Source organism: Anarhichas minor, unplaced genomic scaffold, assembly GCF_050575085.1.
Source record: "Anarhichas minor isolate MPS153535 unplaced genomic scaffold, ASM5057508v1 ptg000007l, whole genome shotgun sequence".
In the NCBI taxonomy this organism is placed as follows: domain Eukaryota; kingdom Metazoa; phylum Chordata; class Actinopteri; order Perciformes; family Anarhichadidae; genus Anarhichas; species Anarhichas minor.
In genome coordinates this window covers 20604649-20631612 of record NW_027466453.1, presented here as the reverse complement: position 1 = coordinate 20631612, position 26964 = coordinate 20604649, and the positions used below count along the sequence as shown (strand labels likewise).

General features: G+C 44.9%; 2 protein-coding genes, 1 long non-coding RNA gene and 2 other non-coding genes across 8 annotated transcripts; 2 read left to right on the top strand and 3 right to left on the bottom strand.

Annotated features, from left to right (window-relative positions):
- The first annotated feature begins 1731 nt into the window (after nucleotides 1-1731).
- fbf1 (Fas binding factor 1) lies at nucleotides 1732-11021 on the top strand. Of its 4 annotated transcripts, none has more exons than XM_076086540.1 (32): nucleotides 1732-2043; nucleotides 2211-2238; nucleotides 2479-2526; nucleotides 2626-2671; nucleotides 2745-2811; nucleotides 2906-2956; nucleotides 3044-3185; nucleotides 3312-3392; nucleotides 3503-3550; nucleotides 3708-3851; nucleotides 3985-4108; nucleotides 4376-4530; nucleotides 4628-4709; nucleotides 4790-5233; nucleotides 5318-5371; nucleotides 5464-5531; nucleotides 5934-6101; nucleotides 6211-6257; nucleotides 6345-6392; nucleotides 6481-6612; nucleotides 6719-6819; nucleotides 6968-7174; nucleotides 7602-7709; nucleotides 7982-8121; nucleotides 8272-8390; nucleotides 8505-8627; nucleotides 8714-8890; nucleotides 9032-9208; nucleotides 9296-9433; nucleotides 9512-9611; nucleotides 9702-9832; nucleotides 10723-11021. In XM_076086540.1, the coding sequence occupies exons 1-32, from the start codon at nucleotides 2041-2043 to the stop codon at nucleotides 10804-10806; spliced, it is 3585 nt and encodes a 1194-aa protein (XP_075942655.1). In that variant the 5' UTR covers nucleotides 1732-2040; the 3' UTR covers nucleotides 10807-11021. The 4 variants fall into 4 exon arrangements, with proteins under 4 accessions (XP_075942655.1, XP_075942656.1, XP_075942654.1 ...); XM_076086541.1 differs by having other exon boundaries at nucleotides 3982-4108; nucleotides 5467-5531; XM_076086539.1 differs by having other exon boundaries at nucleotides 3982-4108.
- On the bottom strand, nucleotides 10869-12232 carry LOC142945139 (uncharacterized). The gene is made up of 5 exons (XR_012952920.1): nucleotides 12099-12232; nucleotides 11822-11886; nucleotides 11578-11630; nucleotides 11321-11385; nucleotides 10869-11136 (listed from the first exon to the last, which is right to left on the bottom strand). It is a non-coding gene; the product is annotated as an uncharacterized LOC142945139 (long non-coding RNA).
- On the bottom strand, nucleotides 11216-11285 carry LOC142945317 (small nucleolar RNA R38). The gene has a single exon (XR_012952934.1). It is a non-coding gene; the product is annotated as a small nucleolar RNA R38 (small nucleolar RNA).
- On the bottom strand, nucleotides 11464-11537 carry LOC142945318 (small nucleolar RNA SNORD49). Its single transcript, XR_012952935.1, has one exon. It is a non-coding gene; the product is annotated as a small nucleolar RNA SNORD49 (small nucleolar RNA).
- Nucleotides 12233-13423: 1191 nt separating the features above from the next.
- On the top strand, nucleotides 13424-25855 carry sphk1 (sphingosine kinase 1). The gene is made up of 5 exons (XM_076086729.1): nucleotides 13424-13844; nucleotides 20421-20570; nucleotides 23655-23749; nucleotides 24221-24336; nucleotides 24946-25855. Exons 1-5 carry the CDS (start codon nucleotides 13424-13426, stop codon nucleotides 25853-25855), a joined length of 1692 nt encoding a protein of 563 aa, XP_075942844.1.
- The last annotated feature ends 1109 nt before the right edge of the window (nucleotides 25856-26964 follow it).

The following is a 26964-nucleotide window of genomic DNA, read 5'->3' as shown; positions in this document are numbered from 1 at the left end:
ATCATGACTTTGCATGTCGGCTTTTACTTCTCTTGTGTTTCCCCTCTCACCTACAGACCAGAGTCGGCTATCATCAAGTCAGGTGAGCATCAGGTGATCGCTGTCATTTAAATATATTTTAAGAATAAACAAGAAAACAAATGGACAAAAAAGCATTTGTTTGGTCTTCTTTTCTCAGGGACCTCTGCTATCAACACTTATTCCCTCCTGAGGTTTCCGTAACCTTTTTTGTAGCTTTCTCTCATTGATCACATTTTGATTTAATGCACCTGAGAGCTGTCGACGAGGCTTCCACCAGGCTTCACGGTCGATGAGGCCTGTTTTGATCATGGCTCCCCCTGTCTGTCCTGCAGGCGCTCTCATCACTGGAACAGGAAACGCCAACTGAGTGACAAATGCTGTATAATCATCATAAAAACTGAATTTACAATGTTGTACAATACTAATATTGATCAGGGTAAAAAATGATAAATTGTGTGCCTCTGCATAAAAACAAGCAATAGTTATTTCCTGTTTTGATTCAAACAATTTAATTATTAGTGTTAAATGTATGTATGAGGACAGGATGAGCTTTGACTGGATGCATATAAAGAGTAGCTGCTCTTAAGATCTCATAAGTGACCTATAATTTCTTTAGAAAACGGGGCTGAAGTCATGTGGTGTGTTGTAAATGGCAGATATGTCCAGTCTGCGAGTCTCTTAAAGGTTCATGTTGTAGAAGCCCACTGATTAAAAAAAAGAACAATGAAATGCCTTTGTGTTCTTCTGAATGGTGTCTCTCAACAACTGTGTTTAATTTGCTGATGATTTATTAAAAAGGTGCTTGTTTTTCTTATAATAACATCAGGGAAGCATTTATTTTCCTCATCACCACAGGCTTCCGTAGTTGGAACTGGTATTATTTTCTTGATAATTCATATTTGGTTACAGTCACAACCATTCATTCTGCCTGCACATTTGCCTCACAATCAATTATCATCTCTAAAAATTTGTGATTTTCAGCCTTGACCAAGTAAAAGCAGGAATTTCCTGTTTTGAAATCTTCAGTGTACTCAACAGTGCAAAAATTCCTAAATATTGATACGGAGCATGAAGCAACAAACCCCTCCATCATCACCGTTATCTACAAAACATATTCCTGCATGCATGGCCAGACATTTCGAACAGAGGGTGTGTGCTGGTTTGCGATGCTCATGTTATTAATCTCTGTGTTTTGACAGAATGATCAAAACAAAATCACGTGACGTTGGCATGCATGTCTAATCCTAACCATCCCAACTCTGGAGAAAAACAGTGTTATGAGCCGAACTTTGAGCAACATGCTCACTGGTTATCGTTGTGCTGATTAAGGCAACATCAGGCCTAGACCTTACTGAATTAAACATTGGCTTCAGAATATAAATTATTCAGCTCTTCAGTTTTGTTGAAACTGATTTATTTTGACTGATTTTCTACACTCTGACGCCACCTGGTGGTCAAAGCGTTTGATTGGCTTCACCAAGTAAACAAGCAGGTGAAGAAGTCAGAGGAAGTCCACAACAAGCACCTTCATCATGTCAACACAGCCCAAAACAAACAAAACACCTTATTCTAAAACGTGTTTCCTTAAAGTGTGCGCTAAAAAAAACTACCTTGGAAAGCTTTATATATATATATATATATATTTTTTTAAACAAAAAAAACTACAATACCCACAATGCACTGCGAACTGTAAACAGGAAGCGTCTGGGAGCTACAGCTGTAGTAGCGGGGGTGCGTTTCGTTTCAATGTTAACTGGAAGTAACGTTAACTGGGCCGTTTTAAAGATGCTCACTGGCTACACACGGTTGTATTAAAGCACGCAAACGATGCGACGCGTTTTCATATTAAAATACCACGAGCGTGTTGTTTTGGGTTGTTAACATGAACGCGCCATAGTGGTTACCAATGGAGACCGGAGACGCCTAATCAGATTTAGCTAGGTTAGCTACATTAGCTAGCTAAGTTAGCTACTCTCACACTTTACGCTAAGCTAACGTTAGCTGGAGAGATTTAAAAAAATGGTGAGTCAAGTTGGTTTTCTAGTGTCAACATTTTAATGATGTATCAGTGTTAACAGGATTCCTAAAAAATAAAATAAAGTCGTGTTTTAAATCTCTTGGTGTGCATATATACGAATGTTTACAGCTGTAAAATATCTCATTATATTCACTGTTGTGTGACGTTATAGGCTGCAAAGAAGGGCAAACCATCCAAAAGTAAGTTCCCATAAGTGTTATTTGAATTCTGTAACGTTACCCCATTTATTCTTTTGCTTACTGTGTTATTATTGTATCAGAGAAACAGAAATACATTTACAAACAAGTACTCGATTGCAGAATAACAGCAAAAACAACCAACACATATCTGGTGGTGGCAGTACAATCAGAATGGATATACTCTTATAGGCCAAGCCAACTTAAAGTGTACTAATATAGTGTATCATACGGTTTTCCTAGGTTCACTTAGAGAAGAAGCTTTGCTTGACAGCTTATTTGATGATACAAGTAAGTGAGCATTTCACCGGACAGAATCATCATTATTATTGTTTTATCACTGTGAGTGTTTAATGCGTTATATTTCCTTTTTAACGATTCACTCACCAGAACCCCCAGGAAGGGGAAAAGCAACTCGCAGTGGACCTTTAACTCGGTAAGTTGGAGGAATCAAAGAGTTACACACTAATTATGAATCATAACTGAGTTGTTGTTGTTTTCTTCTCCAGCACTTCTGCCACTGATAACATCTTCAGTATGCTCGCAGATGAGGTGAAGAGGGACGGGGACACTGAGGTATGCTGTGAAAAGATACATGTATACGTTCACAGTCTTGTACTTTTATCATTATTTTATTATATCTTTGTTACTATTTTCTGTTTTTGTCCAGGACTCTGATGTCTCGGCAGCAGACCCCAGTGACATCCTGAAGAACATGAAGGTAGGTCATTATAAACTGTGTAATAAACAGAGACAGAGTTCAGCTTTGTAGCTGTCGACACATTGTTTTTTCTGGCTCCTTGTACAGGACATGGATGATATGGATGCTGACCTTTTTGCATCAAAGAAAAAGCCCAGTTCAGCTCCTGCACAAACGAAGCCGTCTGGTAATGAAGGGCCAAAGAAAGACTCCTCCACCTTGGAAAGTAAAGTAAAACCAGAGGGAGCAGGTAATCCAGTGCGGAGCGGTCTTGCATACATTATTCTCTCATTATTAGCTCCGCATTATTACCAGCTTTGAAGTTTGCATTAATAGCAGCAATCAGAGAGAGCTGTGCTCCCCCCCCTGCTCTCAGATGAACCCACCGCAGCAGGGAGGAAGCCAAACTCTGCCCCCGCGTCTACAGCGCATAACTACAAGAAGTTCACCTTCTCTGGTGAGTGAGCCTCCCTGATGCATCCTCCTCTGACGACGAGCTTCACGTTACTCAGCGGTTGTTTACTTGCAGCTTTGCTTTGTTCCTCTCAAACTGCTGCATTCATTTAGAGAGTGGTGACGATGATGAAGGTCTTGGTCAGAAACCTTACACTACAGGTACATTAGTGTCTCTGTGTTTGGATTTAGATAGATTTGAACATATGTGTACATTGTAGTGACGTTTAGAAACATAATGATGATTCTTCATTTACTGCAGTCTGGTGCCCAAAAATAAAAGTATGCAAGAGTATAAAGAATGTAATTCCCTCTGCAGATCTGGACGACCCTCTGGCGGATCTACTTGATGACTTGCTTCCAGATGAAACGAAGCCCAAACCTAAACCCAGAGTACAGCCGGCCAAGCCGGAAAAATCTGCTCTGTCTCCTTTAGCATCTCCCATCCTAAAGACTGAAACATGTGAGCCTTCAAATGATTCCCCATGTCTTTATTTTCAAACTTCAAACCAACAAATACTAGAGTACAGTACGTGTGTGTGTGTGTGTGTGTGTGTGTGTGTGTGTGTGTGTGTGTATTCTTTGTTCATCAGCAGCAAAAAAACAGAGCGGTCTCACATTTGATGAGGATAAGGATGACCTAATGGACGCGCTGGGATTTGACAGCGATAAAAACAAACCCAAGAAAAAAGAGACTGCGCTTTGGTCCAACACGGAAAGGTAACAGCTCTGTTCTCACTCTCATTGTTGTCCTTATTTATCGTGCTCTAACGATAAATAATTACTGCTGTAGTGCTCTGGGCTTTGGGGATGCTGCTATAAACAAAGACAAACATTGACAGTGTTTTACGAAGCAACATCTTTCAGAATCAGGCTTTTTTATTTTGGTTCACCTTCACTGTTTCATGCATAAAAGGCCAAGTTTCCCTGCTTTCGTTTGTCTCTTAACATGGTCTCTTTCGTCCTGTTGCGTCCTCCTTTCCTCAGGAGTGAGACCCCTCAGAGACCTCGTACCAAACTCGATGAGATTCTGGAGAGTTTGACTTCCCCTCGACTTCTGGAGCGACCTCCGACAGGCGAGAGGAAGGACCCGCCTCCGTCTCAGGAGAAGCAGCAACACGAGAGGACCTCCAGCGGGAGAGGTAGTAAAGAGCGCCGCGGTCCTCTGCTCAGCACAAGTAACGCTTTTTAAAAAGGACCAAATATTTAAACGCTAATTCTGTGTAATTCATTTATCAGAAGATGACCTCACATTTGGTTCGTATCAGCCCACCCTGGGATCCACGCCTGAGGGGCGCCAGTCCCGCAGACAGTCCGTCAGGTGTGTGTGTGAACTCCAATCTCTGTGACTCTTTTTCTGCCATCGTAAACTGAACCCTAGATTTTTTGTCTCATCGTCAGGTTTTCTACAGAGGACGTCAGTCCCTCGACCCCGGAGAAGAAACCAAAACCCGTCACCCCCACTCGACAACGCAGCTCGGCCGACTGGCTGGGCCTCAAGACAAACGACGACCGCACCTTCCTGGTGGGGGATGCTGAAGAGGCCAAAACCTTCACAGAGTCTCCAAAGGCTCCTTCCTCTCCCTCATTAGAGAGAAGACCCTCCCTGACTGCTCATGCCACGTCCACGGCAGCCATAACCGATATTATCCCCAAACAAGCCAAGCCAGAGGTCTCTAAAGGCCGGCGGAGAGAGGAAGAGGAGGAGGAGGAGGAGGATGACTGGTTAGCAGGAGCGCTGAGCAGGAAGAAGGCTCTGTCAACGTCGACCTCTGAGGCAAAAACATCCAAGCAGACAGACCCTTCAGGCCTGGGAGAAGAAATGGATCTGGAGTCGACTGTTAGGTACACAACAAAGAATAAAGACACATACACTGACAGAAGAAGCTTGTTTTTCACTTGTGAACGATAAGCTGCTCTCGTTTTCAGTAAACAAGCTCCCAGAGGCCGAGAGGACACTCTTACATCTGTCAAGGAAACTAGGTAAGATTTTTGTTTTGTGAATCCATCAAACCCACCAACTGTTAGGTGAGATTCTTTAGCTATTTTTGTCATTCTCCTTTTGTTTTGTGCAGCAGCACTTTTCTCGGACAGCCCAGCCCCACCGCTCACTCCACTCCCGTCAGAGAGACGACCAAGCGAGGTATTCATCCGAATATTTACTCTTCGATTACATTTACTGATAAAATGGTGACTTTTCAAAGCCACGTCCCTCCCCGGCAACTCTGCTCATTTACAGTAGAAGCGGACGAGATTCTGACAAAGTAAACGCAGCACACAGCGTGGAACGCACGTACAGGAGCCGCGTCCGATGCCACATTCTATGTTGTATCACGTCACGGTCATCAGCTCACATTCTGCTCCTCCTCTCGTACAGATACTATCGCCGCTCACCCCTCGACTCCCACACAATCCCCTCCTTTTGTCACAGAGTGTACACCCGCCACCCAGCCTCACCTCCCCTCCACCTTAACATCCTCCTCAGCAACCGCTCTCCATACTAAAGTAGACCTCGGACAAACTCTAAATTTGTCTCATCCCTCAGATTGTCCTCCTCTTACTGGTCCTTTGCCGGTCTCTGCTGCTAGCGTTAGCCACAACCAACCCCAGCCACAGCCCCAACTCCACCACCCACCATCCGATAGGGGACCCAGGGTGCTAAGAGGGCCCAGTCAGGCTTCGGATGAAACCCTGCAACAGCCTCCGTTGTGGTGTAGGTGATCTTGGGATCTGAAGTAGTTCTAGATTCAGTATTCAACATTAATCTCTAAACGTGAGCAGGTCATCAAAAGTCATTACTCATGGTTGTTTTTTCTTTCCAGCTGTTCAGCAGCCAAACCAAAATACATCAACTGCTGTCCAACAACAGGTATTTATGCTTCTCTGTACTAAGGCTGTCATGATTGGGCCAACCCTTTAATCCGTTTGTTTAATCCCGTCCGTTTCTTCTGAAAAGGTGGCGCTTTCAGCGGACGGTCTGCAGCAGCTGCTTCTACAGCAGCAGGTTGGGTCTCTACTTTTAGATTCATTCAAAATGTAAAGATGCTTTTATCACCGGGTTTGTTCTCGACTCGCCTGCTCTTCTCTTACAGATGATGCACTCTCAGATGCTGGGTCTAGGGAGAGTCGTGGATCCAGTGGTCCTGCAGAGACTCAAAGAGAGAGAGCAGCACCCTGGAGATTATCAAGCGCTACAGGCTCGCGTCATCCAACTGGAGGGACAGGTACGTCAACGCTGCTGAGGGAAACGAAGAATAACCTCCCCTGTTGCCCTGAATTCCCTTTCCTTACCTCCATGTACCTGCACAACTCCTCTGTGTTACTGTCCAGGTGAAGACTCTGCAGCTGGAGCGAGAGCAAAGCCAGATGTTGCTTGAGAGTGTCCAGCATCGGCATAAACAGGACATGGAACTGATGGAGAACGCACACAAGTAGTTTATTCTTCACACACACGTAGCACAGATGTGCATCGCCTGTGTGCATGCTTAACATACATTATGCATAATTCCCTGCACCTGAAGCAGCTTGCGTGTGTCTGTATGCTCAGCGAAAGCCTTACGTACGTTTGTGCACCTCCAGAGGTCGTGTGAAGCTGCTCGAGGACTCGGCGGCCCAGAGGGAGACGCAGGCACGGAAGGAGTGTGAAGACCTAATGGAGCGTCTCTCTGCAGTAACGCGTTCAGCAGAGCAGGAACGCTCAGAGCTGCAGGCTCAGTACCAGCGCAAAGTGGCACAGGCCCAGCAAGACAGAGACCGTGAGGTGGAGCGACTCAGAGACCTCCAGAGGTACACCAGGAAAGCCTTTTCTATAAAGACTGAGTGATTCTATAACTATAGCAATTATTAACACGTGCTGACTGATAAGTCATCTTTAAAGTAATGCACATGCAGAAGAGTCAAACGGGATAAAATAATAGTTCCATCGGCACCTCGAGACACAGACACTAGGAATCAGTAAAGCTATTCTGCTTTGCTTTACAGTATAAGAATGAACAATAAATAAAACGGCTTAAATGCCGTTTATTGTTTCCGCACATCTGGAGTCTGATTCAAGAGGCACAATCACAGTAATCTGGATAACAGAATAAAACCCAGAAACCCCTCAAATCTGGAACATGGACTGATGTGAAATAAATAGTATATATTTAATGATAAATAAATGAGCTTGAAGTTATAGCATATATTGGTGTATTTGTCCTTTGTCGCTGTCTAGGAAGTCTATCTTGGAGATGAAGAAAGACCACGAGGACCAGGTCAGGAGGCTGAAGAAATTAAAGGACGAGGAGATTGATGCAGTTACAAGCGCAACGTCTCAGACGAGGTCAGAGGTCATCAGAGGAAACAGACAGAAAAATGATGACGACTTATAACAGCAGCAGATATAAAAATATACTCCTGTAAATACTAGTCTGTTCAGTGCTGATATTTTCCATAATAGACAGAATGTAGCAAGAGCAAACAAGAACAGGATGTTTTTGTTCTACTTTAACAGATTTAACAGACACTGACCAACTCATCTAGGTCAGGATCTCTGTGATTGTTTTATTAAATAGCTACTCGTATGTTTGGTTGGATGTGTTTTTATTCCTCCAGGTCTCTTACGGTGGTGATTGAGCAGATGGAGCAGTTCTCCTCTCGGCTCGGGGATCTTTCTTCTCGGGTGGAGAGCACACATGAACACACGGCTCACGGCCTGGAGCAAGGAGCACGGCACAGAGACGAGCAGCTTCGAAGTACCTCAGAAACACACACACACACACACACACACATAGATGTGCTCACTTTGCACAAATAGGTCAAGATACAAGTTTGTCTAATAGCGTGCTGGAAGTCGGCATCACATTGTAAATGGGTTACGGTCGTTCTCTGAATGCACCTCTCAGTGACGCAGGACCGTCTGGCCCAGCAGCAGAAAGCCATGGTGGAGGAGAGAGCTTACCTAAAGGAAATCATTTCCAGGATGGACACTCAGCTCAATGAGCAGCAGAGACAGCTTGAGAAGGTCCGGGTCAAATCTGACTTTTAAAAATAGACTCATGCATTTGCTTTGTTGTAGCAGCACACCACAAGTGCATACATACAAAGACTGAAGGTACCTTATTTTTCTCTACCTCAGGACCGCTGGAAGATGACAGCAGAGCAGGCCAAGGCCGAGTCGACCCAAAGAGGCCTGGAGGGAGAGCGACATGCCCTCAGTTTGCAGATCAACATGGAAAGAGAGGAGCTGGAGAGAGCCAAGGTGAGCCAGGTGAACATCTACATCCACAGCGTCTGAGTCCATACGCGTATCCCTTACCTCTCCCGTCCGTCTCCCTTTCTCACCAGAGTGCACTGCTGGAGGAGCAGAAGTCGGTGATGCAGCATTGTGCGGAGGAGAGGAGGAAGCTGGCCTTTGACTGGGCCCACTTTCACAGCCTGGAGAAGCAGAGGCATGAGAGGGCTGAGCGGGAGGTCAGCAGTCTCTTGGAGAAGAGAGAGGGCTCCATCATCAGTCTGGCACAGGTGAGCTTCACCAAAGAGAAAAGAAAGAGGGGCCTCGTAAAAACTATGTTGTGACTTTGTTTAAATTACTACATTTCGTTTAGCTCCACGGGACACACAGAGGACATAATAAATGTAATTTATTTTCTGTTTTTATTGTAGGAACAAGCTGACTTAAAGCTCCTCACTGCGGAGCTGAAACAAAAGGAGATGGCTGTGGCACAAGAGAGAGAGACTCTGGAACGACTGAGAGCTGAACTGGACAGAGAGAAAGAGAGAATAAGCAGCACGGCCTTGAGACTCAAGACACGAGCCCACGAGGTGGAGGCCTTTAGCGAGGTAACTTCCACACCACGCAGGATCCTTACGTGTTAGCGCAGTCGCCTGTGTGATATCTGAGCTCTGACCGCGTTACGCTCTTTGCAGCTCGCTGCAGAGAAGTATGAGGAGGGAGAACGAGCGCTGCAGGAGGCGAAGCGTGTGGAGGCGGAGCACGAGGCAAGGCTTCGAAATATCCACACACAGACGGAGCGGCTGAGGCAGCAAGAACAACGAATCCTTCAGGTGCGTGAGTCACTTCAGATATACTTCAATGCACATGACATAACTTAGTGTTAGAAACCTAAAACCTTCTTATTACAGGAGCGAATGAGGTTAAGTCATCTGCAGAAGGACACAGAGAGGCGGAGACAAAACGCTCCAATCACCTCGTTACCTCAGATGATTCCAACCACCATACCAGGTGAGGTCAATGACCGTCATTCAACAAAGAGTAGTTACTCATACAAGTTGTAAAATGAAGTCTATAACATGATTTTATCTTCATCTGTAGATGCAGGTTCTGTGTTGCCAAATCCTGAGCTGACATCGACCCTGAACATTCCCCCTCCGGCCTCGTTAGCCAGCTCTCAGTCCACGGCTCTCCAGGCGAGTCTGGCTCTGTGGAGGTACACTGCAGAGAAGGTAACACACACACTTCCTGCTGAAGGTTTAGGAAATCCTGTCGCAGGCCCAATTCCCCAATCTCCACACTCAGTCTGTGAGGGTTTAGGGCGGTCCCACTGTCACATCGTCTGAGGGGGTTCTCACAGATATCTTGAGCCCTTCATGAACACGTTAGTCCCCATTTCTGCAGACTTTGCCTCAGGGAATTACCCACAATCCATAGCAATGTGACGTTCAACACTGGGTTATCAGCCTGGCATTTTAATATTACTCAGAAACATTAAGGATGGAACATGAAAACAGAGGAATGCTATTAGACTATTACAAGGATTTATTCTTGAAACATTTAATTTAGTCATTGAAGCCGTTTAAATAGATTTGACTTTTTCCTCTCATGTGAGGCAAGAGCCTGGAAGACGTTCAGATCAGGAGTAAGAAGAATGAAACACCCACAGCTGTACGTAACATGCTATCAAGTGTACATGTTAAGATGTGATGCAAAGTGCTGTCCTTCGTATTTACAGCATATCAAGCCTCACATTCAACAGGAGATGTCAGTGTATGAGGGTTTTAAGGCTTATGTTTGTATTCAGCCACATCATGACTAGTAACGGCAAGTTTAGTCACGTGACCATTTTGATCTTTGGTGAATAACTTCACTTTAAGTGACAAACCTTCAAAAAGCCATTTCAGAGTTATATTTTGCATTAATTTAATGCTACATGACATCCGAGTAATCACTGGTGTTCAAATGGTTTTAAGACATTAACCCGAGTCCTGAAGCACAAAGATCATTAACTCAAGTAGGTTAACGTGATACCAACTGGTCTGACTCACGTATAGTTAGCTGTAATGACTCCTACATTAGTACATTTTAAACTTAGATTACTTTCTCTTCCTCCCCTCAGGACCGTGAATACCTCCAGGAGGAGCAGATCTTCTTGGAGAATTTGAAGAAGAAATCATACAGATCATCTTTTAACACAGATTGACCAACACGTGCTGGTGTTCCCAGTATTGTATAATGTGTAGAAGATGTAAGAATAGAATTCACTTGTTTTTTTACTTGCAATGAACTTTATTTAGAAATACATTTCAGTCATCAGACCGTCCAGCAGGTGAAGCAAACAGAACATTCAGAATACTTCAAACGTGCCATCGGTTTCTAAGTGTGTTGTACACTTTTAATAAAGATATTTTCATTAAACATGTTTCAGAGCAAACTTTTTAATGTGTATATTCACACAGCCACTCCATCATACTGCAGCATCAGACTTCTGGATCAACTCCAGCTGGTTTGTCCACTTCACCATTGATGTAATCTGCAAGTTAGAGAAAAACACTTTTACAATGATGCGACAAACTTTGACATCAAACGATCCACTGGTCCTTTATCTACAGTCAAGCCTCAGATTACCATGACTCATCACTTAAATTCAGACAGGGATAACTTGTATCATCACTGGCTTGACTTTAACCATCAGACTTCAGTCTCACAACATTTACCTGTTTAACGTTCCTCAGGTCCCACGTGTCGTCCTGTACAGTCATGCGTTGCAGATTGTCACGTCCTGTAGGGGTGAAAATGTACATCTAGATCATCAAGTGTTCAGATTATTAACACCATAAGATATCAGTTTGTCTGCGTTTCTCAGAACAGCTATTTCCATCTTCAGTTATCGCATAAGACGGCACTTCCTATGCAGCAGTTATCATCCCTGAACACGGTCACGTGGATCACTAGAGGAGAGCGTGGTACACACCTGGTCGCCAGGAATCCTCATTCTCAGTCAAGAGGGACAGATGAACCACAGACCTGTGACGTAAGGAGACGTTTAGTTAACGATAGTTCAGCAGCATCACGTGACTCCACACACGTGGTCTGCAGCTAGTCAGATACCATTTACTTCAACACTTGTTATTTCAGACAGGGATAACAGAATCATCACGTGCACTGCAGAGAGTCAGGAATACATATTAAATACAACTATTTAAAATGAGTTTTACCTTTCATCGTGTTGAATTTGACCGTGTTGGCAGGATGATGAGCCTCATTCTGCACTCAAAGCCTCCTGTAAAATAGATGTAAAATAGATATTAAATAAATCAGACATGTGGATTTAGTGCATGTTCGCTGGTCCTTCTGTAACGTTTGCCCAACCTGGTCTCCCTCCACGTGTTGGCCTAGCTAACAGCTAACAGCTAACAGCTAGCACAACTCACACGAAACAGTCTCCATACTTCCGCACACTTAAAGTCTCGTTTACTACCCAAAGAGTATTACCTGTTCACGGCGGATCATCTGCAGGAAACTTCATAATTAGTCGTAAACTCATCGTAACACGTGAGAGCTGCATGTGTGGAGAGCTGGAGCTTCTCCTCTCGTGCCCCTCACACCGGTAAGGAAAGAGAACCAAGGACGGAAGTCTTGCGTGATGACGCTTTTATACGTTTGAAACGTCACATCCCACGTGATCACTGACTGGGTGTGGTAAAAGTTCAACTTGTGTTCAGCCTGCAAAAAGTAGGCTAGTATTCTGGAAACTGGACTCAATACTAATTGAGATAAGATTTAATAATTTATGACATAGATGATATACATTATTGTAAAAACTGTTGTTATCCATGCAACAAAAAAATAAAATACAGCGGAAGTAGCAGTTCTTCTCACAGCCGTTTCAACATTTTATAATTCCAACCTTACTAATGTGAAATGTTATGAATATGAGGTGAAATGTGTCAAAAAGAAAAATATTACATATCATTTAAGAGATAAATTCGGATTGCATGTGTCTTTTTTCATTGCTCCACGTGCCTAAATCAAGTAATTACAGCCAATGATGTGACTGAGGCTGATCATTGGGATCACATTCAACAAGTCATTAGAACATCTCTTCCGGAGGACATTTAGCGGACATTTTTGGGAGTGTATCTAAATATTTAATAGACTTAATAGATTATTTGATGGAAAAAATGATAGAGATTCTCGTAGCCTGAGCAAAAAATAACAGTATAGTGGAATTAATTCATTTCACAAATAAGAGATAAGTCAAAGGCACCTCTTCATTAGTTTCCCTAATGTATTTATGAAGCAACTCTGGATAAAAGATAATATAGTTTTCACCCTTTTCTCCGAGCTTCTTGATATTTCCATCACCTTATAAAGCTGGGTGCACATCCTGCAAATACATATTCAATGACATTTAAGGGAGTCAAATCAAATAAAAGTCGATTTTCTGATAACAAAGTTCCAATTTGAATTACTAAGTAAATTGCATAGTAATATTTGGTGAATTATTCTCCACATAATTGCCAATAGGCCTATAAGCAGAGGCTTGAAATTGACTATCAGGTTAGCTGATCCGGTTTCCTCGCTTGCAGACGGAGGTCAGTCAGCTGCTCGCTCCTCCGGCTCCATCACTGCCGTTCCCTCTTTCGGTCACTAGGGAGAGACAGTGAACTAGGAGAGCCGCTGTTCTCATCATCACACTCGGAGGGTCCCACAGCGGTGCTGATACCGGAGAGCGGAGTCTGCAGCCGCGCCGCCATCCGCCACATCGGCCTGCGGGACGCGTCGCTCTCTCTCTCTCTCTCTCTCTCCGCCCCGGGATGGAGAACTCTGAACCGGACCCATCCCGCCAGCGGAACGGGGTCGTGGGCGTGCTGTACGGGGAGTTCACCGACGCGCTCAACGACAGGGTCCGGTACTCGGTGAGTTTGACGGAGAGCGCCCTGACCGTCCAGAGGATCTCCTCGTCGCCCGGCCGCACGAAGGTGGTTTTTAACTTGACCGACTGCGTCGGATGCCGGGCGCACCGAGGGCCGGACGGCGCGGACGTCGGCGCCTACTTCACAGCCTACTTCTACCCGTTCAAGAGGCGCTGGATGAGCGCCGGCGTGGCCCGGCAGAAGGTGGAGCAGTGCTTTCGGGTCGCGCTGGTCCAGGACCCGCTCGCCAACCTCCAGGAGGCGGAGAGGTGGGCGCGTGCCATCAGAGACGCCTCCGTGCTGCAGGCGCCCCGGAGAGACGGTGAGAAAAATGAACTTTATATGAGAAATAATACACGAGAAGGCTGTGAAATATTATTTTAACGTGATGATAAAACACCATCACGTGTGCAACGAGCTCGGTCATTTTCTTTAAACAAAAGTCCTTTAAAGTGAGGGACCAACTGCTGCATGAAACATCAACCATATTGACAAAAACGGGTTCAGCAGAGAGGATGCACACACTCTGCTCTCAGTAACATGCTCCACCTGCTGTGAAAGGTGATCCAGATGTTCCAGCAGCAATTATACATTCATTCATGAGAGGAATGCTTCTGGATGTGCACACACACACACACACACACACACACACACACACACACACACACACACACACACACACACACACACACACACACACACACACACACACACACACACAACTGATCACTAAGTTATATTTCTACTGATCCTCTGTCAGCAGACAGTGCAGCTGCTGATCAGGCTTCATTATTCCTCCTCAGTAGATTCCCACTGAGAGTTTATTGTTGACGGGTGGAAAAAAATCACATTAAAACAAAGCCAGTTCATTTTTTTCATCCTGCTTTTGCAGCAGCTTCGTCTCATTACGTCTCGCTCTGTTTAAAATGCACACTGTCCTCATGGTTTCCTTTGTCTCCCAATCTCATTAGCTCCTCTGTGCTCCATCCTGGTACACAGTGAGCGCCGTAATTAACATGAATACTATATGAGAAGTGTTTATGCAGCTAATCACCCCCGTCACTCATTTGGGAGGAAGTTGGCGATACGCTGACGGTGAGACAAAGCTGTTTGGGTCCCAGAATGATTCATCTTTTTGGGTAACAAGTTCAGAATGATATCCTTCGACTCGTATGGAAATATTTGGCAGTTTGAAATATAAAGCAGCCTTGTTCTCCTGGACCGAACCCAGCAGATCAAAGAGGAAGAGGATATTTGACTTGACAGTGACTCATTTGGAATGTTGGTTTGCCAAAGATGGAGGCAAGTGTTAGCGGGCAGGATGAGGAATGAGCCACAAAGTGTACACTGCAAATATAAAGAGAGAGAGAGAGAGAGGGACACTGGGCTTCTTTGTGATGGGGAACATCACCTCTCTTCATGGTCTGTATCCCAGCAGGAGTTTGGGTTTCAGCCCTGTATGCCAGGCGTGCAGGCAGATGGTAACCTGAGAGCTGTACAGCTCACTGCCCTCTCTCACTGGACTCATCAAAGAGCTCCAGGTTGGGAGCTTCTTTTTCAAATCACACATACTAATGAGCCACTTCAGACATCTAACCATTTTCCAACGTGGTCTCTCATCCAAGAATTATAATTTTTGCCTCTTTTGAACACCGTCTCAGTGATGATGTGATCATATCATTAATTTATAAGCTTGTTTTAGCATTCCAGATCCAGGCCAGCCAATAATACAGTATTTAACAGAATATGATATGCGAGTTGAATTTGTAATGTTGTGGTAATAGATGCTGCTTCACCGTCATGTCGGAGAAGGGAGAGTGTGAAGGTCAGTTGATTCACTAATCCCGTATAATGTATTTACCGCCTCTAAGTTAATTGCGTGTCATCTCATCTGGTATTGCAGATGTAAAGGTTGGATTAAAAGTGCAATTGCGGCGCAAAAGATTTGTATTTAGTCAGTGACGCACTTTTGCTGAAATATAAAGTGGATAAACTTGTAATTTAACATGTGCTGGTTGCAATGAGGTTCCTAATTTAACTCTAGTTTATTTTTTTTTCGTGTGATGGCTCCAATACTCTCACTGCAGGTTCCCTGGTATGAATGAGCCGTAAATAATGAAGTACACAGACTATGATACAGTTCTGAACACACTAATGGCCTGCTACACTCTGTCCCCTGCTTAGAGGAGCCACAGTGAGATTGCATGCTCAGGTATGAGATGACGGTTACTCGCTTTGACTGTTTCTACTCGTGGCTGCCGTCATACCCGACCGGCCGCATCCTTCTCTGCTTTACAAACAGCTGGTAGAGGACCAGTGACAGATTTAACGTGCATTCACTGTAGAATTTTACATTCTTATGATCCAGTTAGTGCTACGATGACATTGTTGATTTTTGCCAAACTTCTCTGTCTGATCCAGTGCAAGATGTGATTTCAGGGGGTATATGCAAAGAAGGGAAGGGCTGCAGTCTGTCCGTCTCCCACACACACACAGGTGTGTGTCTGTCAGCTGAAGCAGTCGCATGGAACTCCAGTGAAGGAGACGAAAAGCTAAAATGTGTCACCAGACGACCTTTAACCCCGGCCAACATCTCGGTCCCTCCGGAGCCTTCGTCTCCTGCTCTGTGACACACAGCTGTGATGGCCTGTCAACCCCCCCCTTCAGCCTGGTGATGCCTCAGTGGGCACTTGTGTTTATACCCTTAGGACCTTCTCCCCTCCTCTCAAGCAAACACTCGCCCAACCTCGGAATGCAGCTTGTTTGCAGACACGTCAGTCCAGTCTGGGTTTACAGTGCTGCTCCCGAACGAGACGGCTTCCACTGAATTCACAGAATGGTGTCGCGGTATGAGACACGCCGAAGGCACTTTGCATCTTTATAAACAGTCAGCAGGGCGATGCACTTGTGGCAACGACATGATGACACTTCTCTAGCAGCTCAGCACCGTCACATCCAGTCTGCCTGTCACCTGGTTGCCTGTGGGAGTGTTTGTTTGCACACTTGTAACTGTGAGGAACACACACACACACACACACACACACACACACACACACACACACACACACACACACACACACACACACACACACACACACACACACACACACACACACACACACACACACACACACACACACACACACACACACACTGCAGTTGAAGGTTTGCTTGCCGGTGTGATGGGCAGGATCTGCCTGCAGGTATTTTCACTTCACATTGCAGACTGATTTCACATTCACCCTCATACCCTACATCTATCTTCCTGTCTCGTTCTATCTCAAACACACACAGACACACACAGACACACACACACACACACACACACACACACACACACAGACACACACAGCCCAGGAGGAATGTCTGGAGAAAAATAACATTCTTAGAGACAGAAATTTAGGGCAGCACATTGAAAAATAACAGACAATGAATCATTAAGTTCATCAGTGTAGTGTTGAGCTGATTTGAAATCTTTTTGGTTGGGTCGACTTTAAAATATTTTACTTATTTTGGCTTGTAATACCCTAAAACAATGCAGTGTCTATTTATGACCCCTCGCTGGTGTTGCATGTATTTTTTATTTCATTTTTTGAGACGACAAGTGATTCAGCAATTCAATAGAAAAAAGGGGGAAAGATCAGAGGAACCTTTTGAAAACATGTACAATTTTGTGTTGCAGAAACATGAGTTTATGCAGATAATCTCGTGACCCCTTGGGTCTATTTTATGACCCCGTATTGGGGTCTTAACCCCCAGTTTGGGAACCAGTAGTGTGCTGTCTAGACCTGATAAAGTTACAGGAGAGTAAATCAAACCAGGCCGTCTCCTGATTAAAGTCCTTTGCAAAATGAATTATCATTAATAATCCCCAGATATATATTTACTGCCTTTATGCTTTACAATGGAGAATATTGATCGCAATGATATTCAGCAGCATTTACACTTATCACTGGGTAGACTTAATATTAGAAACATGTCTCAGTGGCTAAAGACCGGATCCATCTGTTTTATTGCACATAATAAAACTGGTGACTGATTCCACATCGGCATTTAATAATCATCCATCCCTGACAGATAAATGGATCAGAACATTTACATTACAACGTCTCAAATGCAGCCTTTGTGAAGTTTTACAACTCAGGTATCAGTAATATATACAGAACTATTTGTAGGAATTATTAGTCGACCAGCACTCATACGATGGTGTCGACTGATCCATTAGTTGATTTAATTGACAGATCTGTGAAACTGAGTTTCTCCTCAAAGAATAATCCAAAAGCAGCACTTTAAATCTTGTGTTTAACAGAAATATGCTCTTAAGTTTCTGGTAAATGATTCTTAGTCGACTAAGACATACATTTTGTCTTACGCTAGGGTTGCTAACTCATGATTCTTTACATCGTGGATTAGTTAATTTCTTGGTCTAAAATAAAATGTAATAGTGAAGAACACTCCTTCAAATTGCTGTTGTCTAAAATCTCAAGATATTTTGTTTATAACCACATAAGACGAACAATGTTTTTGCTTGAAAACTGACGATTTAACGATGAATCAATTATCAAAGTAGTTGCAAATCATTATTCTGTCGATTGATACTTAATTAATTCAATTTAATCTAAATACTGAAACTATGTATAACCATGTTTTAAAGTGTGATTGCCCAAGGATCTATCATATTATTTAATAAGTAGATTCCCTTGCATGACAAGTGATTTTCAAGCAGCCCTTCAGAATAAAGCAGCATGGGTCTGAAGGTGTAGCATGATAAACCTGACTGAATTACCATTTCTCTTCATCATTCATTATTCAGTTTGAATCTCTGACATCATCAAAGATGTGTGCAGTGATTCACAGGCCTGGAGACATGCAGGCTGCTGGAGGTGCCGGACACATTTCTCCACCTCCATCCGGCCTTTAGGCCTCGTGAGTTCCAGCGTCAAAGTTTCCAGAGGAGGATGCTGATCTGCATTTGTTTAGGTTCGACCTTTTCAAGTGCGTCTGTTACGCGTTTGCGATTCAGCTCGGCACTCTTGAGGGCAAAACCTGATTCTAAAGCTCTTTCACCGTCAAAAAAGCCAGTTTCTACAATATTCTGGAAGTGCAGAGAGGACCTTTTGTGTCTGAAAGCCACATTGTGCTCTGATAAAAAAAGAAAAACACAATGGTCACCCTGTGTGTGTGTGTGTGTGTGTGTGTGTGTGTGAGAATGGAGGCAGAGTTTGGCATGTGGCTGTGTGTTTTCGCACCCTCTCCTCACTCTTTCCGTTGGGTTTTACACCTCTTTCTCTGAGATATTTTTGTACCTCCGCTGAGTCTTATCACCGCGGGCCGAATGAGGTCGAGGGTGGACAGAGCGTTACAACGAGACGCCTGGCCTCTCTTTTGATTCATTTACATGATAAGCAAGAGGTGGTGGGATTTAACCAGCCATCACATTTTGTGCTTCTGGTCATTTTGTCTGCTGATATCAAAGTCAGCGTCACCTGCAGCCAAATGATTACGGTGGAAAGTGACACTGATGAGTTTCTGTCCTCAGCACCACGTAATGGATCGTATTTTCCAGACGAGGCTTCTCTCTGAATTCGCTATCCAGTCTTTCAATTTAGCTGCTAAACCTGATCTACACGTAAATATGGATTCAAAAATAATTGGAACATTATGAGGTGGAACAAATAACTCCTGACTCAGGCAGAAGTCATGAGTGCTGTATGATGTATTTGCATAGCCCAACCCCGGGAGTTAGCGTCGGACTGGGATAAAGCAGTTGGTGCATGTTGCAGGGTGCACACCAGGCTTGGACTGCATTTTGTAACCAGAGCCATCCTTTAAAGGGCAGTGGCTGTATTTGGTCTGAATGACTCGACCAAAAATGTGTCTCTTTGGAAATTCTTTTGCATGCTGTCATGTGTGCGACAAAAACATGAATCTGCTCATTTGTCCTTTCCAACCTTTCCAGTAAGTAAACAGATTTAGTCCGTACAGCAGTTTAAAAGGAGAGTGAATGTGATTAAGAGCGCCTAATGTTAAATCAAGATTACAACACAGATGTGTAGAATATTGAACTTACACTGGTATTTTTCTTATATACAGAATACAGACGTGAGAGTGATATCGCTGTTCTAAACCTCACTTGATTTATTACCTCAGTAAACATTGTAAACATGAGTTTATGGTCTCAATCTCTAGTTTCAAGTCTTCTTCAATACAGCATGATGTTCATTTAGTAAATGATGGTCCATTTAGAGTCAAACAGACCATAAAGCAGGGGATGCTTTAGGCACCAGAGCCGTAGACGGCGTCTCTACGTCACTCCTCCGCAGTCCAAATATGGTCACTTAACCGTTAACTGGCTGCAAAAAACCAAGATGGCGACGGCCAAATTGCCGAGCTCGAGGCTTCAAAATGTCAGTCCACAAACCACTGAGTGACGTCATGATGACTACATCCTCTTATTTTATACAGTTTATGTTCTAAAACAACTTTCTGCAAGAAAGCAAATATTTTTCCAAAATGTCAAACTATTCCTGACACACACATAGACTCCCCCTCCCCCTCCCCCTTTTCTCTCAGCAACAGGATTTCCTCACAGGGATTAATCAAATGTCACAGAATTGCTATAAATAATCGGTCGGATCCCGAATGAGAAGCACCTGTAAGCCGTCTCTCCTTGAAGGAAAGTAGCACGTCACATTAACGTTAACCCTCGTCTATCTGAACGCTGTCACAGCCTCTGACATTACTGTTTCATGCTCGTTTTCAGCCCTCAGGGACGAGCCTGTCCTTATACATTCTTTTGAATATTTGATCATGCATAAGAAGACCTCCTCTTGTCTTCTTGTGTCGTCTCCAGCCTCGCCTTCGCTCACATCCACCTCTCTCTCTCTCTTTGTCTCAGGTGTGGTGTACGCGGAGGTGCGTCGGCCCTGCAGAGTCATGATCCTGGTGAACCCTCAGAGCGGGCGGGGCCAGGCTCTCCAGCTCTTTACTGGCCACGTACAGGGCATGCTCACCGAGGCCGCGGTTCCCTACACACTCGTCATCACAGGTCAGTGGCGTTCACGCACACACAGACCTTTATTCTCTTCTCACGGTCACACCGACATCAAACAGGGATTAAACCTTCAACCTCCAGCGTGGGACAATTACGCTGAGAGCACGCACGCACAATTTTGATTGTTTGTGTGGTCACAACAACAATCAAATAGCAATAATTATAAACACATCATGTGCAAAATTACATTTAAATATCACATGCATTATTATTTTCACATGCATAACTTTTTTGTTACTTTACAATATCATTATCAGTGTAATGCTCAGTATTACTTATCTACTTTAGTTTATATTAGGCATTAGTGCTAGCATTACTTCTTATACTTTATATTTGTATTCTTGTATTTAATCATTTGTTTTACTTTCCTCCTTACCCTTCATTGCTACTCTATTCTTTTTTATATTTGTGTCAGTATTGCTTATTTTACACTTAGTGTTTGTTACTCTTGTTGTATTCTTTGATCAAACTCTTTGATCTTATCTTGTCTTATGTTATGTTATCTCATCTCATCTCATCAGACATATTAACAGGCCAAATCTGCAGCACACTGACACTCATTTAGTTCTCGTTTCACTCGCCCCAGCTGCTCCACATTCTGAATGAGCTGCTGGTGGCTTTTTGTGACCTTAAACGGCGTCATGTGTTGGTTTCTGTCATCAGAGGCTCTGAACTTCATGTGACCTCTCTCTGAATAGCAAGGAGCTGCAAACTGGGACAGGTTTTAATGCCGGGACAACAAAAAAACAACATGCACGGTGCATCATTTAGCCTTTCACTCTCCTCCACTACGAGCCCGACCCGGAACATCTGATACAGCTCAAAGTGAGATTGAACATGACAATGAAGACGAAGGAAAAGCAGGCAGAAACTGTGCTTGTGTGCGTTTGTGTATTTGAGAAAGAGTGCTGAAGCTCATGCAGGCTCTTTGTGCCGACTCCTGGGATTTAAAGGAAGGTCAGCAGCTGGATGGCGATGAACAAAGACAGAGTAATTACTGACGGCGACCGAGGCCGGGCAGAACAGGATGGAGGGGGGGGGATGGGTCGCTGACGGCCTTCAGTGGTCGGATACGGTAGCCAGTCAGAAGCGACCATGAGTGGATTAACTGGCACAACCCATTTAGCCGGCACACAGCTCCTTGATGAATGTATCGCACAGCCTTCGCCCGAGGAAGGACACGTACCAGTGGAGGCGCCTCTTGTGTCAGCATGTACCTTTTACATACTGTATGAAGCATCCAGTGTACCCAGCTCCATCTTCACCCGGGTTAACCTCAGAGGAAGGCGGTAGAGCGAGGCACGGCCAGGAAAGTGTCGCATTTAAAGCGACAACAACTGGAATTCGCCCCAGATTTGTATTGCCTATATCAGAGTGTAATTATTTAGCTGTGATCTGTGCAGCTCAAAGAAGAATCAACGGCGGACATGACAGACTGGATTACGTACATCAACAACCATGCGGCCATGCTGTTGATGTATGTGTGTGCACTCTATTAATGCAATGCCATAATTGGTCTTCAATTCATTTCATCACAACCCTTCAGCAGGTGTAATACTTCTCAATTACTTGAGCTACAGCCGCCTTCATATCACATCATCTGTCTAGTTTTTTCCATCAACAGCCAACGTCTTTCTCCACCTTTGTATTAAAAAAAAACTATAAGACATTTTGAGAAATACACTAATTCGCTTTCTTGCCGAGAGATAAATGAGGAGATTGACATCACTCTCTTGTTTGCACAGTAAATATGTAGCTAGCATCCAGGGATCTTAGCTTAGCATAGAGAGTGGAAACAGGGGGGAAACAGCTGACCTGGTTCCATCCAATGGAAACAAACTCTGCCTACCAACACACGTCAGCTCACCTTAACAAGTAACATCTCATTTGTTTAGCCCGTAATTGTAAAAACGACAATTTTACCTTTTATGGGAGTTATCTGCCAGACTACTTCTTGGCCGGTAACTTCCTGGAGTCTCCATGTTTTCCTGGCTGCTTCTGGATTAATCAAAGAGATATAACAAGTTCATTAGTGAGCGTTAGAGGTGCTGGGAGGTAGATTGTGTTACCTGATGTGTGTGTGTGTGTTTGGTGAACGCTCGAATAAGTGGCCGGGAAGTGAAGCATCAACCCTGAGCCCCGGCAGGTTTTCAAGAGCCAAGTCAGCTGTGCAGTGCAGTTACTCCCTAACTGCCTTTGCCTGTCAACACGGCACTCCATCACCGCCTCCGGCCTCCCGATCACACGGCAAACAAACAGCAGCAACACTGGGAGCACCGTGGGGGGGGAAGAGGGAGAGGGAGAGAGAGAGAGAGAGAGAGAGAGAGAGAGAGAGGGAGAAGACCAGGAGAAGAGGAGAGAGGAGAGGACAGGTAGAGGTTGAGCAAAGTGAAAGGGAAGGAGAGGGCAGTTGTTTTTTATTTCACTTCTGCCCTCAATCAATACTCGAGCGGAAAAATATTTCCGTAATGATGGCAGTGCATCAATACTTTGCGAACTTCTTTGCTGTCTGCCTCTCTCTCTCTCTCTCTCTCTAAAGCTAACTCTCTCCCTCTTCCACACACACACACACACTCTGGGGAGTCTCGGCTGGTAGGACTGTAGACTTTAATGCTGGCGGGATGAGCCCACAGAGAGCCTCTGCAGAGGGACCCACTCAAGGACGCTGCCAATAAAACTAGGCTGAACAAATGGTTCAGTCCTCCGCTGGGCGCATTAACAAACACACACGCATACATACACACACACACACACACATATACACACACACACACACACATACTGAACACATGCATCATGCACACACACACAGATATTTGTCTGTCACAGATGTTTGCAGGACGGCTAAGCTGCCTTGGAGCTGTTGAGTAGCCGCTGGATGGGCTAATCTGATATGTTTGGCCTCAAAAGGGGAAATTGAATCTCTTTTCTGCCTAATCTCCCTGATCCTACCCCAGAGGCCGGCGGTGAAGGCAGCACGCCTCTGTCTCTGCCCTTGATTTTTTTTTAGTGTTTTTTTGTCAGTTTGTCCTACAAATGTTGTGTTTTTGTCTCTTTTCTATTTCCGTTTCCCCTCAGAGCACCAGAACCATGCACGGGAGCTGGTGAGGAAGGCGGACCTGTCGCAGTGGGACGCTCTGGTTATCATGTCTGGAGACGGGCTGCTGTTTGAGGTGCTTATATCTATATGTAGAAGATTTAATGTAAAACAAAAAAATAAAGTGCAATACAATATGCATTATTATATGTATCCCCTGTGATCCAACATATGTATTTAATTGATTTATTGTTTTACTAATACAGTTAATACATAGGAAATACATACAACTATACGTATTGTATTTCACTATATTTTATTTCTGTTTGATGTGTTATTTGATTTTAAATCAATCAGTCACAGATGTAAATGATATAAAGTCTCTCACCCGTTTTCTATTTTTAACACTTTTCAGAATAGGTCTGGAAAAAAATAATTTGTACTCACATGACAACATGTTTTGCATTGTATCTGCATTGTATTATGAATATATAAATCTTGACAGCTGTAGCTATCAACGAAACACATTTTAACGAAGCGTTAGTCATACACAGACACTGCTTTCTATTATCTTACTCTGTTTTTGTATTTGCTGTTGTTGGTTCAGGTGATAAACGGTCTGATGGAGCGAGAAGACTGGCAAGAGGCCATCCAGACCCCTCTGGGTATTCTACCAGGGGGCTCAGGCAACGCCCTGGCTGCCTCTGTCCACCACTACTCACAGTAAGTCTGTCCATTAATGAGTCATTTAAATGCATGGACCAACAGCACAGAAGAAGGACCTTTATCAGCCTTAAAAAAGAAAAAGAACGATTTATCTCCTTTCGGTGTAATTATGCCAAAGGCTGACTGGGCACATCATTCCTCAGGAGGGAGGAGAGGCAGCGGAGCGGCCTGGAACTGCTTCGCTGTGCAGCAGAGGTCATTTCGGGCTGCTGATAACTCTCAAAGGAGTGATGTAATGGGTTTAGAAACTTCCACATTATGAGTGATTATGGTCCACAGTGCAGCGGTGGAACCAGTCGACCCAGCACACGTCCAGGGTGTCATCTCCATCTGCTGGTTGGCTGTGGGCACAACGTCAAAGGAAAAAAATAAAAACAGGACTATATGTGTCACCTGAGCTCTCCTTCAAGCTGCAGGTGTGGACAGGATTGTAAGACAGGATTTTTTAATACTATGGTCATGTGTCCAAGTGTCCTAACTAACACGCCTGTCAACAAATACTAACCAACCAAAGTTGACTAGATTATGGGTCAAGACATTCTGTAAAGACACGTCTCTTTCTCTCGCTTCATTGTTGTTCTTGTAATGTGCGTAACCCTCTCTCAGGTCGCCTCCAGCGTGGAACGAGGAGCTTTTGTTGAGCTGTGGCTTCATGCTGTGCAAAGGTCTGGTCGGCTCCATGGACCTGGTGTCGATCCACCTGGCCTCTCGGCAGCGCCTCTTCTCCTTCCTCTCTCTGGCCTGGGGCTTCGTGGCCGACGTCGACATGGAGAGCGAGAAGTACCGCCACGTCGGAGCGATCCGCTTCCTGATGGGCACCCTGGTGCGCCTGGCGTCCCTCAGAGTCTACCAGGGCAGGTTAGCGTATCTGCCCGTGATTGAGGAGCCAAAGCTTCCCAAAGGGAGCATCAAGGCTCATCACCCTCCCTCCACGCCTCAGCACCCCTCACTCTGCTCCTCCCTCCCCTGCCGGCTTATACCCAACACCTCCCCAAACCAGAATTCTCGCCACAATCACAACAGCACAAATTCAAACCGCTACACCATCACCAACTCTTCCAACAACGCAATCACCACCAAGAGACCAGAGACTCAGTGTGAAAGCAAGATCAGACCACAGGAGGAGTCCCTGCTCCCTGGCCTGGACCAGCCGGTCCCAGAGAGCTGGACAGTGGTCAGGGAGGAGGACTTTGTCTTGGTGCTGGCTATTTACCAGTCCCACCTGGCCGAGGACCTGTGGACAGTCCCTGGCGCGATGGCAGACGACGGCGTGATCCATCTCTTCTACGTGACGGCGGGAATCTCCCGTCCAGCGCTTCTGCGCCTTTTCCTCGCCATGGAGAAGGGCGGCCACCTGGCGTGCGGCTGCCCCCACCTGGTGTACGAGAAGGTGAAGGCCCTGCGGCTGGAGCCCATCTCTCCGCAAGGCATGATCACTGTGGACGGGGAGATGGTGGAGTACGGGCCCGTTCAGGCTCAAATCCATCCAGGACTGGCCAGACTCATTTGTGGATGAACCCGGATTATTTTAATCTTTTCTCTGGCAGTAGAGCTTTCGAGTTCGGCCTTTTTTATCCTCAGTGTGGATTTCTCTCTTTGTATGCTGTGTTTTCAGAAGTGCCAAAGACATTTTATCAGCCTATTTTTCTACAGAAACAACTTGTCCAGTTTTTATGGACGCCCCTCTTTCTCTCAATGTTTGATTCAGGGTCAAAGACATGGATGGTTGTTCTTGCTGCTGGCTGGCTTATAGAAATTGATAGTGTGGAGTGTGTGTGTGTGTGTATAACCTAGAGAGATCTTTATGTGTGTGTGTGTGAGAGGAGCTTTGGCACATAGCAGTGCAGTGGCTGAGGAGTGCATTGTGCACTCTGCTGTCGGACCTCATAAGCATGACACACGTGAAGAGAAGCTCCCGAGAGAAACCACACCCCTGGTCCTGCTGTACCGCCCCAGGCCGACGTTGTGCCTCCTGGGCAACCGCTCTGACAGCATCGCTCCCCCCCCCACAGCCTGGTGGAGAGGAGATACAAATCCACCCCCCCTCGGGGGGATTTGATGCTGAAAAATCTTTAATCTTTGCATAGTTTATATAAACTCCAACAAAACCAGATCCAGTCACACGAAGCAGAGTTCAACACCTGGCCAGCTGAGGTTACACCTCCAACCACTTCCTGTCCTGTGCGTTCTCCCGCTTCATCTGCAACCGTCATCAAACTGTAGGAACCGCCTCCACTCACATCAACACACACTTTCTTTGCCCCATCCCCCCCTCCTCCTCCTCCTCCTATGCACAGCTCCTCACACACATACACATTCCCTTGCATCTCTGCAGCACTTAGTGGGGGGGGGGAGGGGTTATGGTCTACTGTGCATATGATCCCTTCTCCTTCTAGCTATCTTAGGATTGTCCTCTCCCTCCCTCCCTCTGGTTAATGAGCCATCAGCACCTAATGTGTCTTAATATGAAGCGCCTGCAGCAGCGTGCACAAGTTTGCTTTTCAATCACACAAAAGAGATTTTTTGAGTGCGCAACACTTATTAGACTGGTTGCATCTCACCAAAGTGGAGAGGGCAGGTTTTTTTTAAATTATTTTTACACCGGGTCAGTCAGCATCTGTGTAT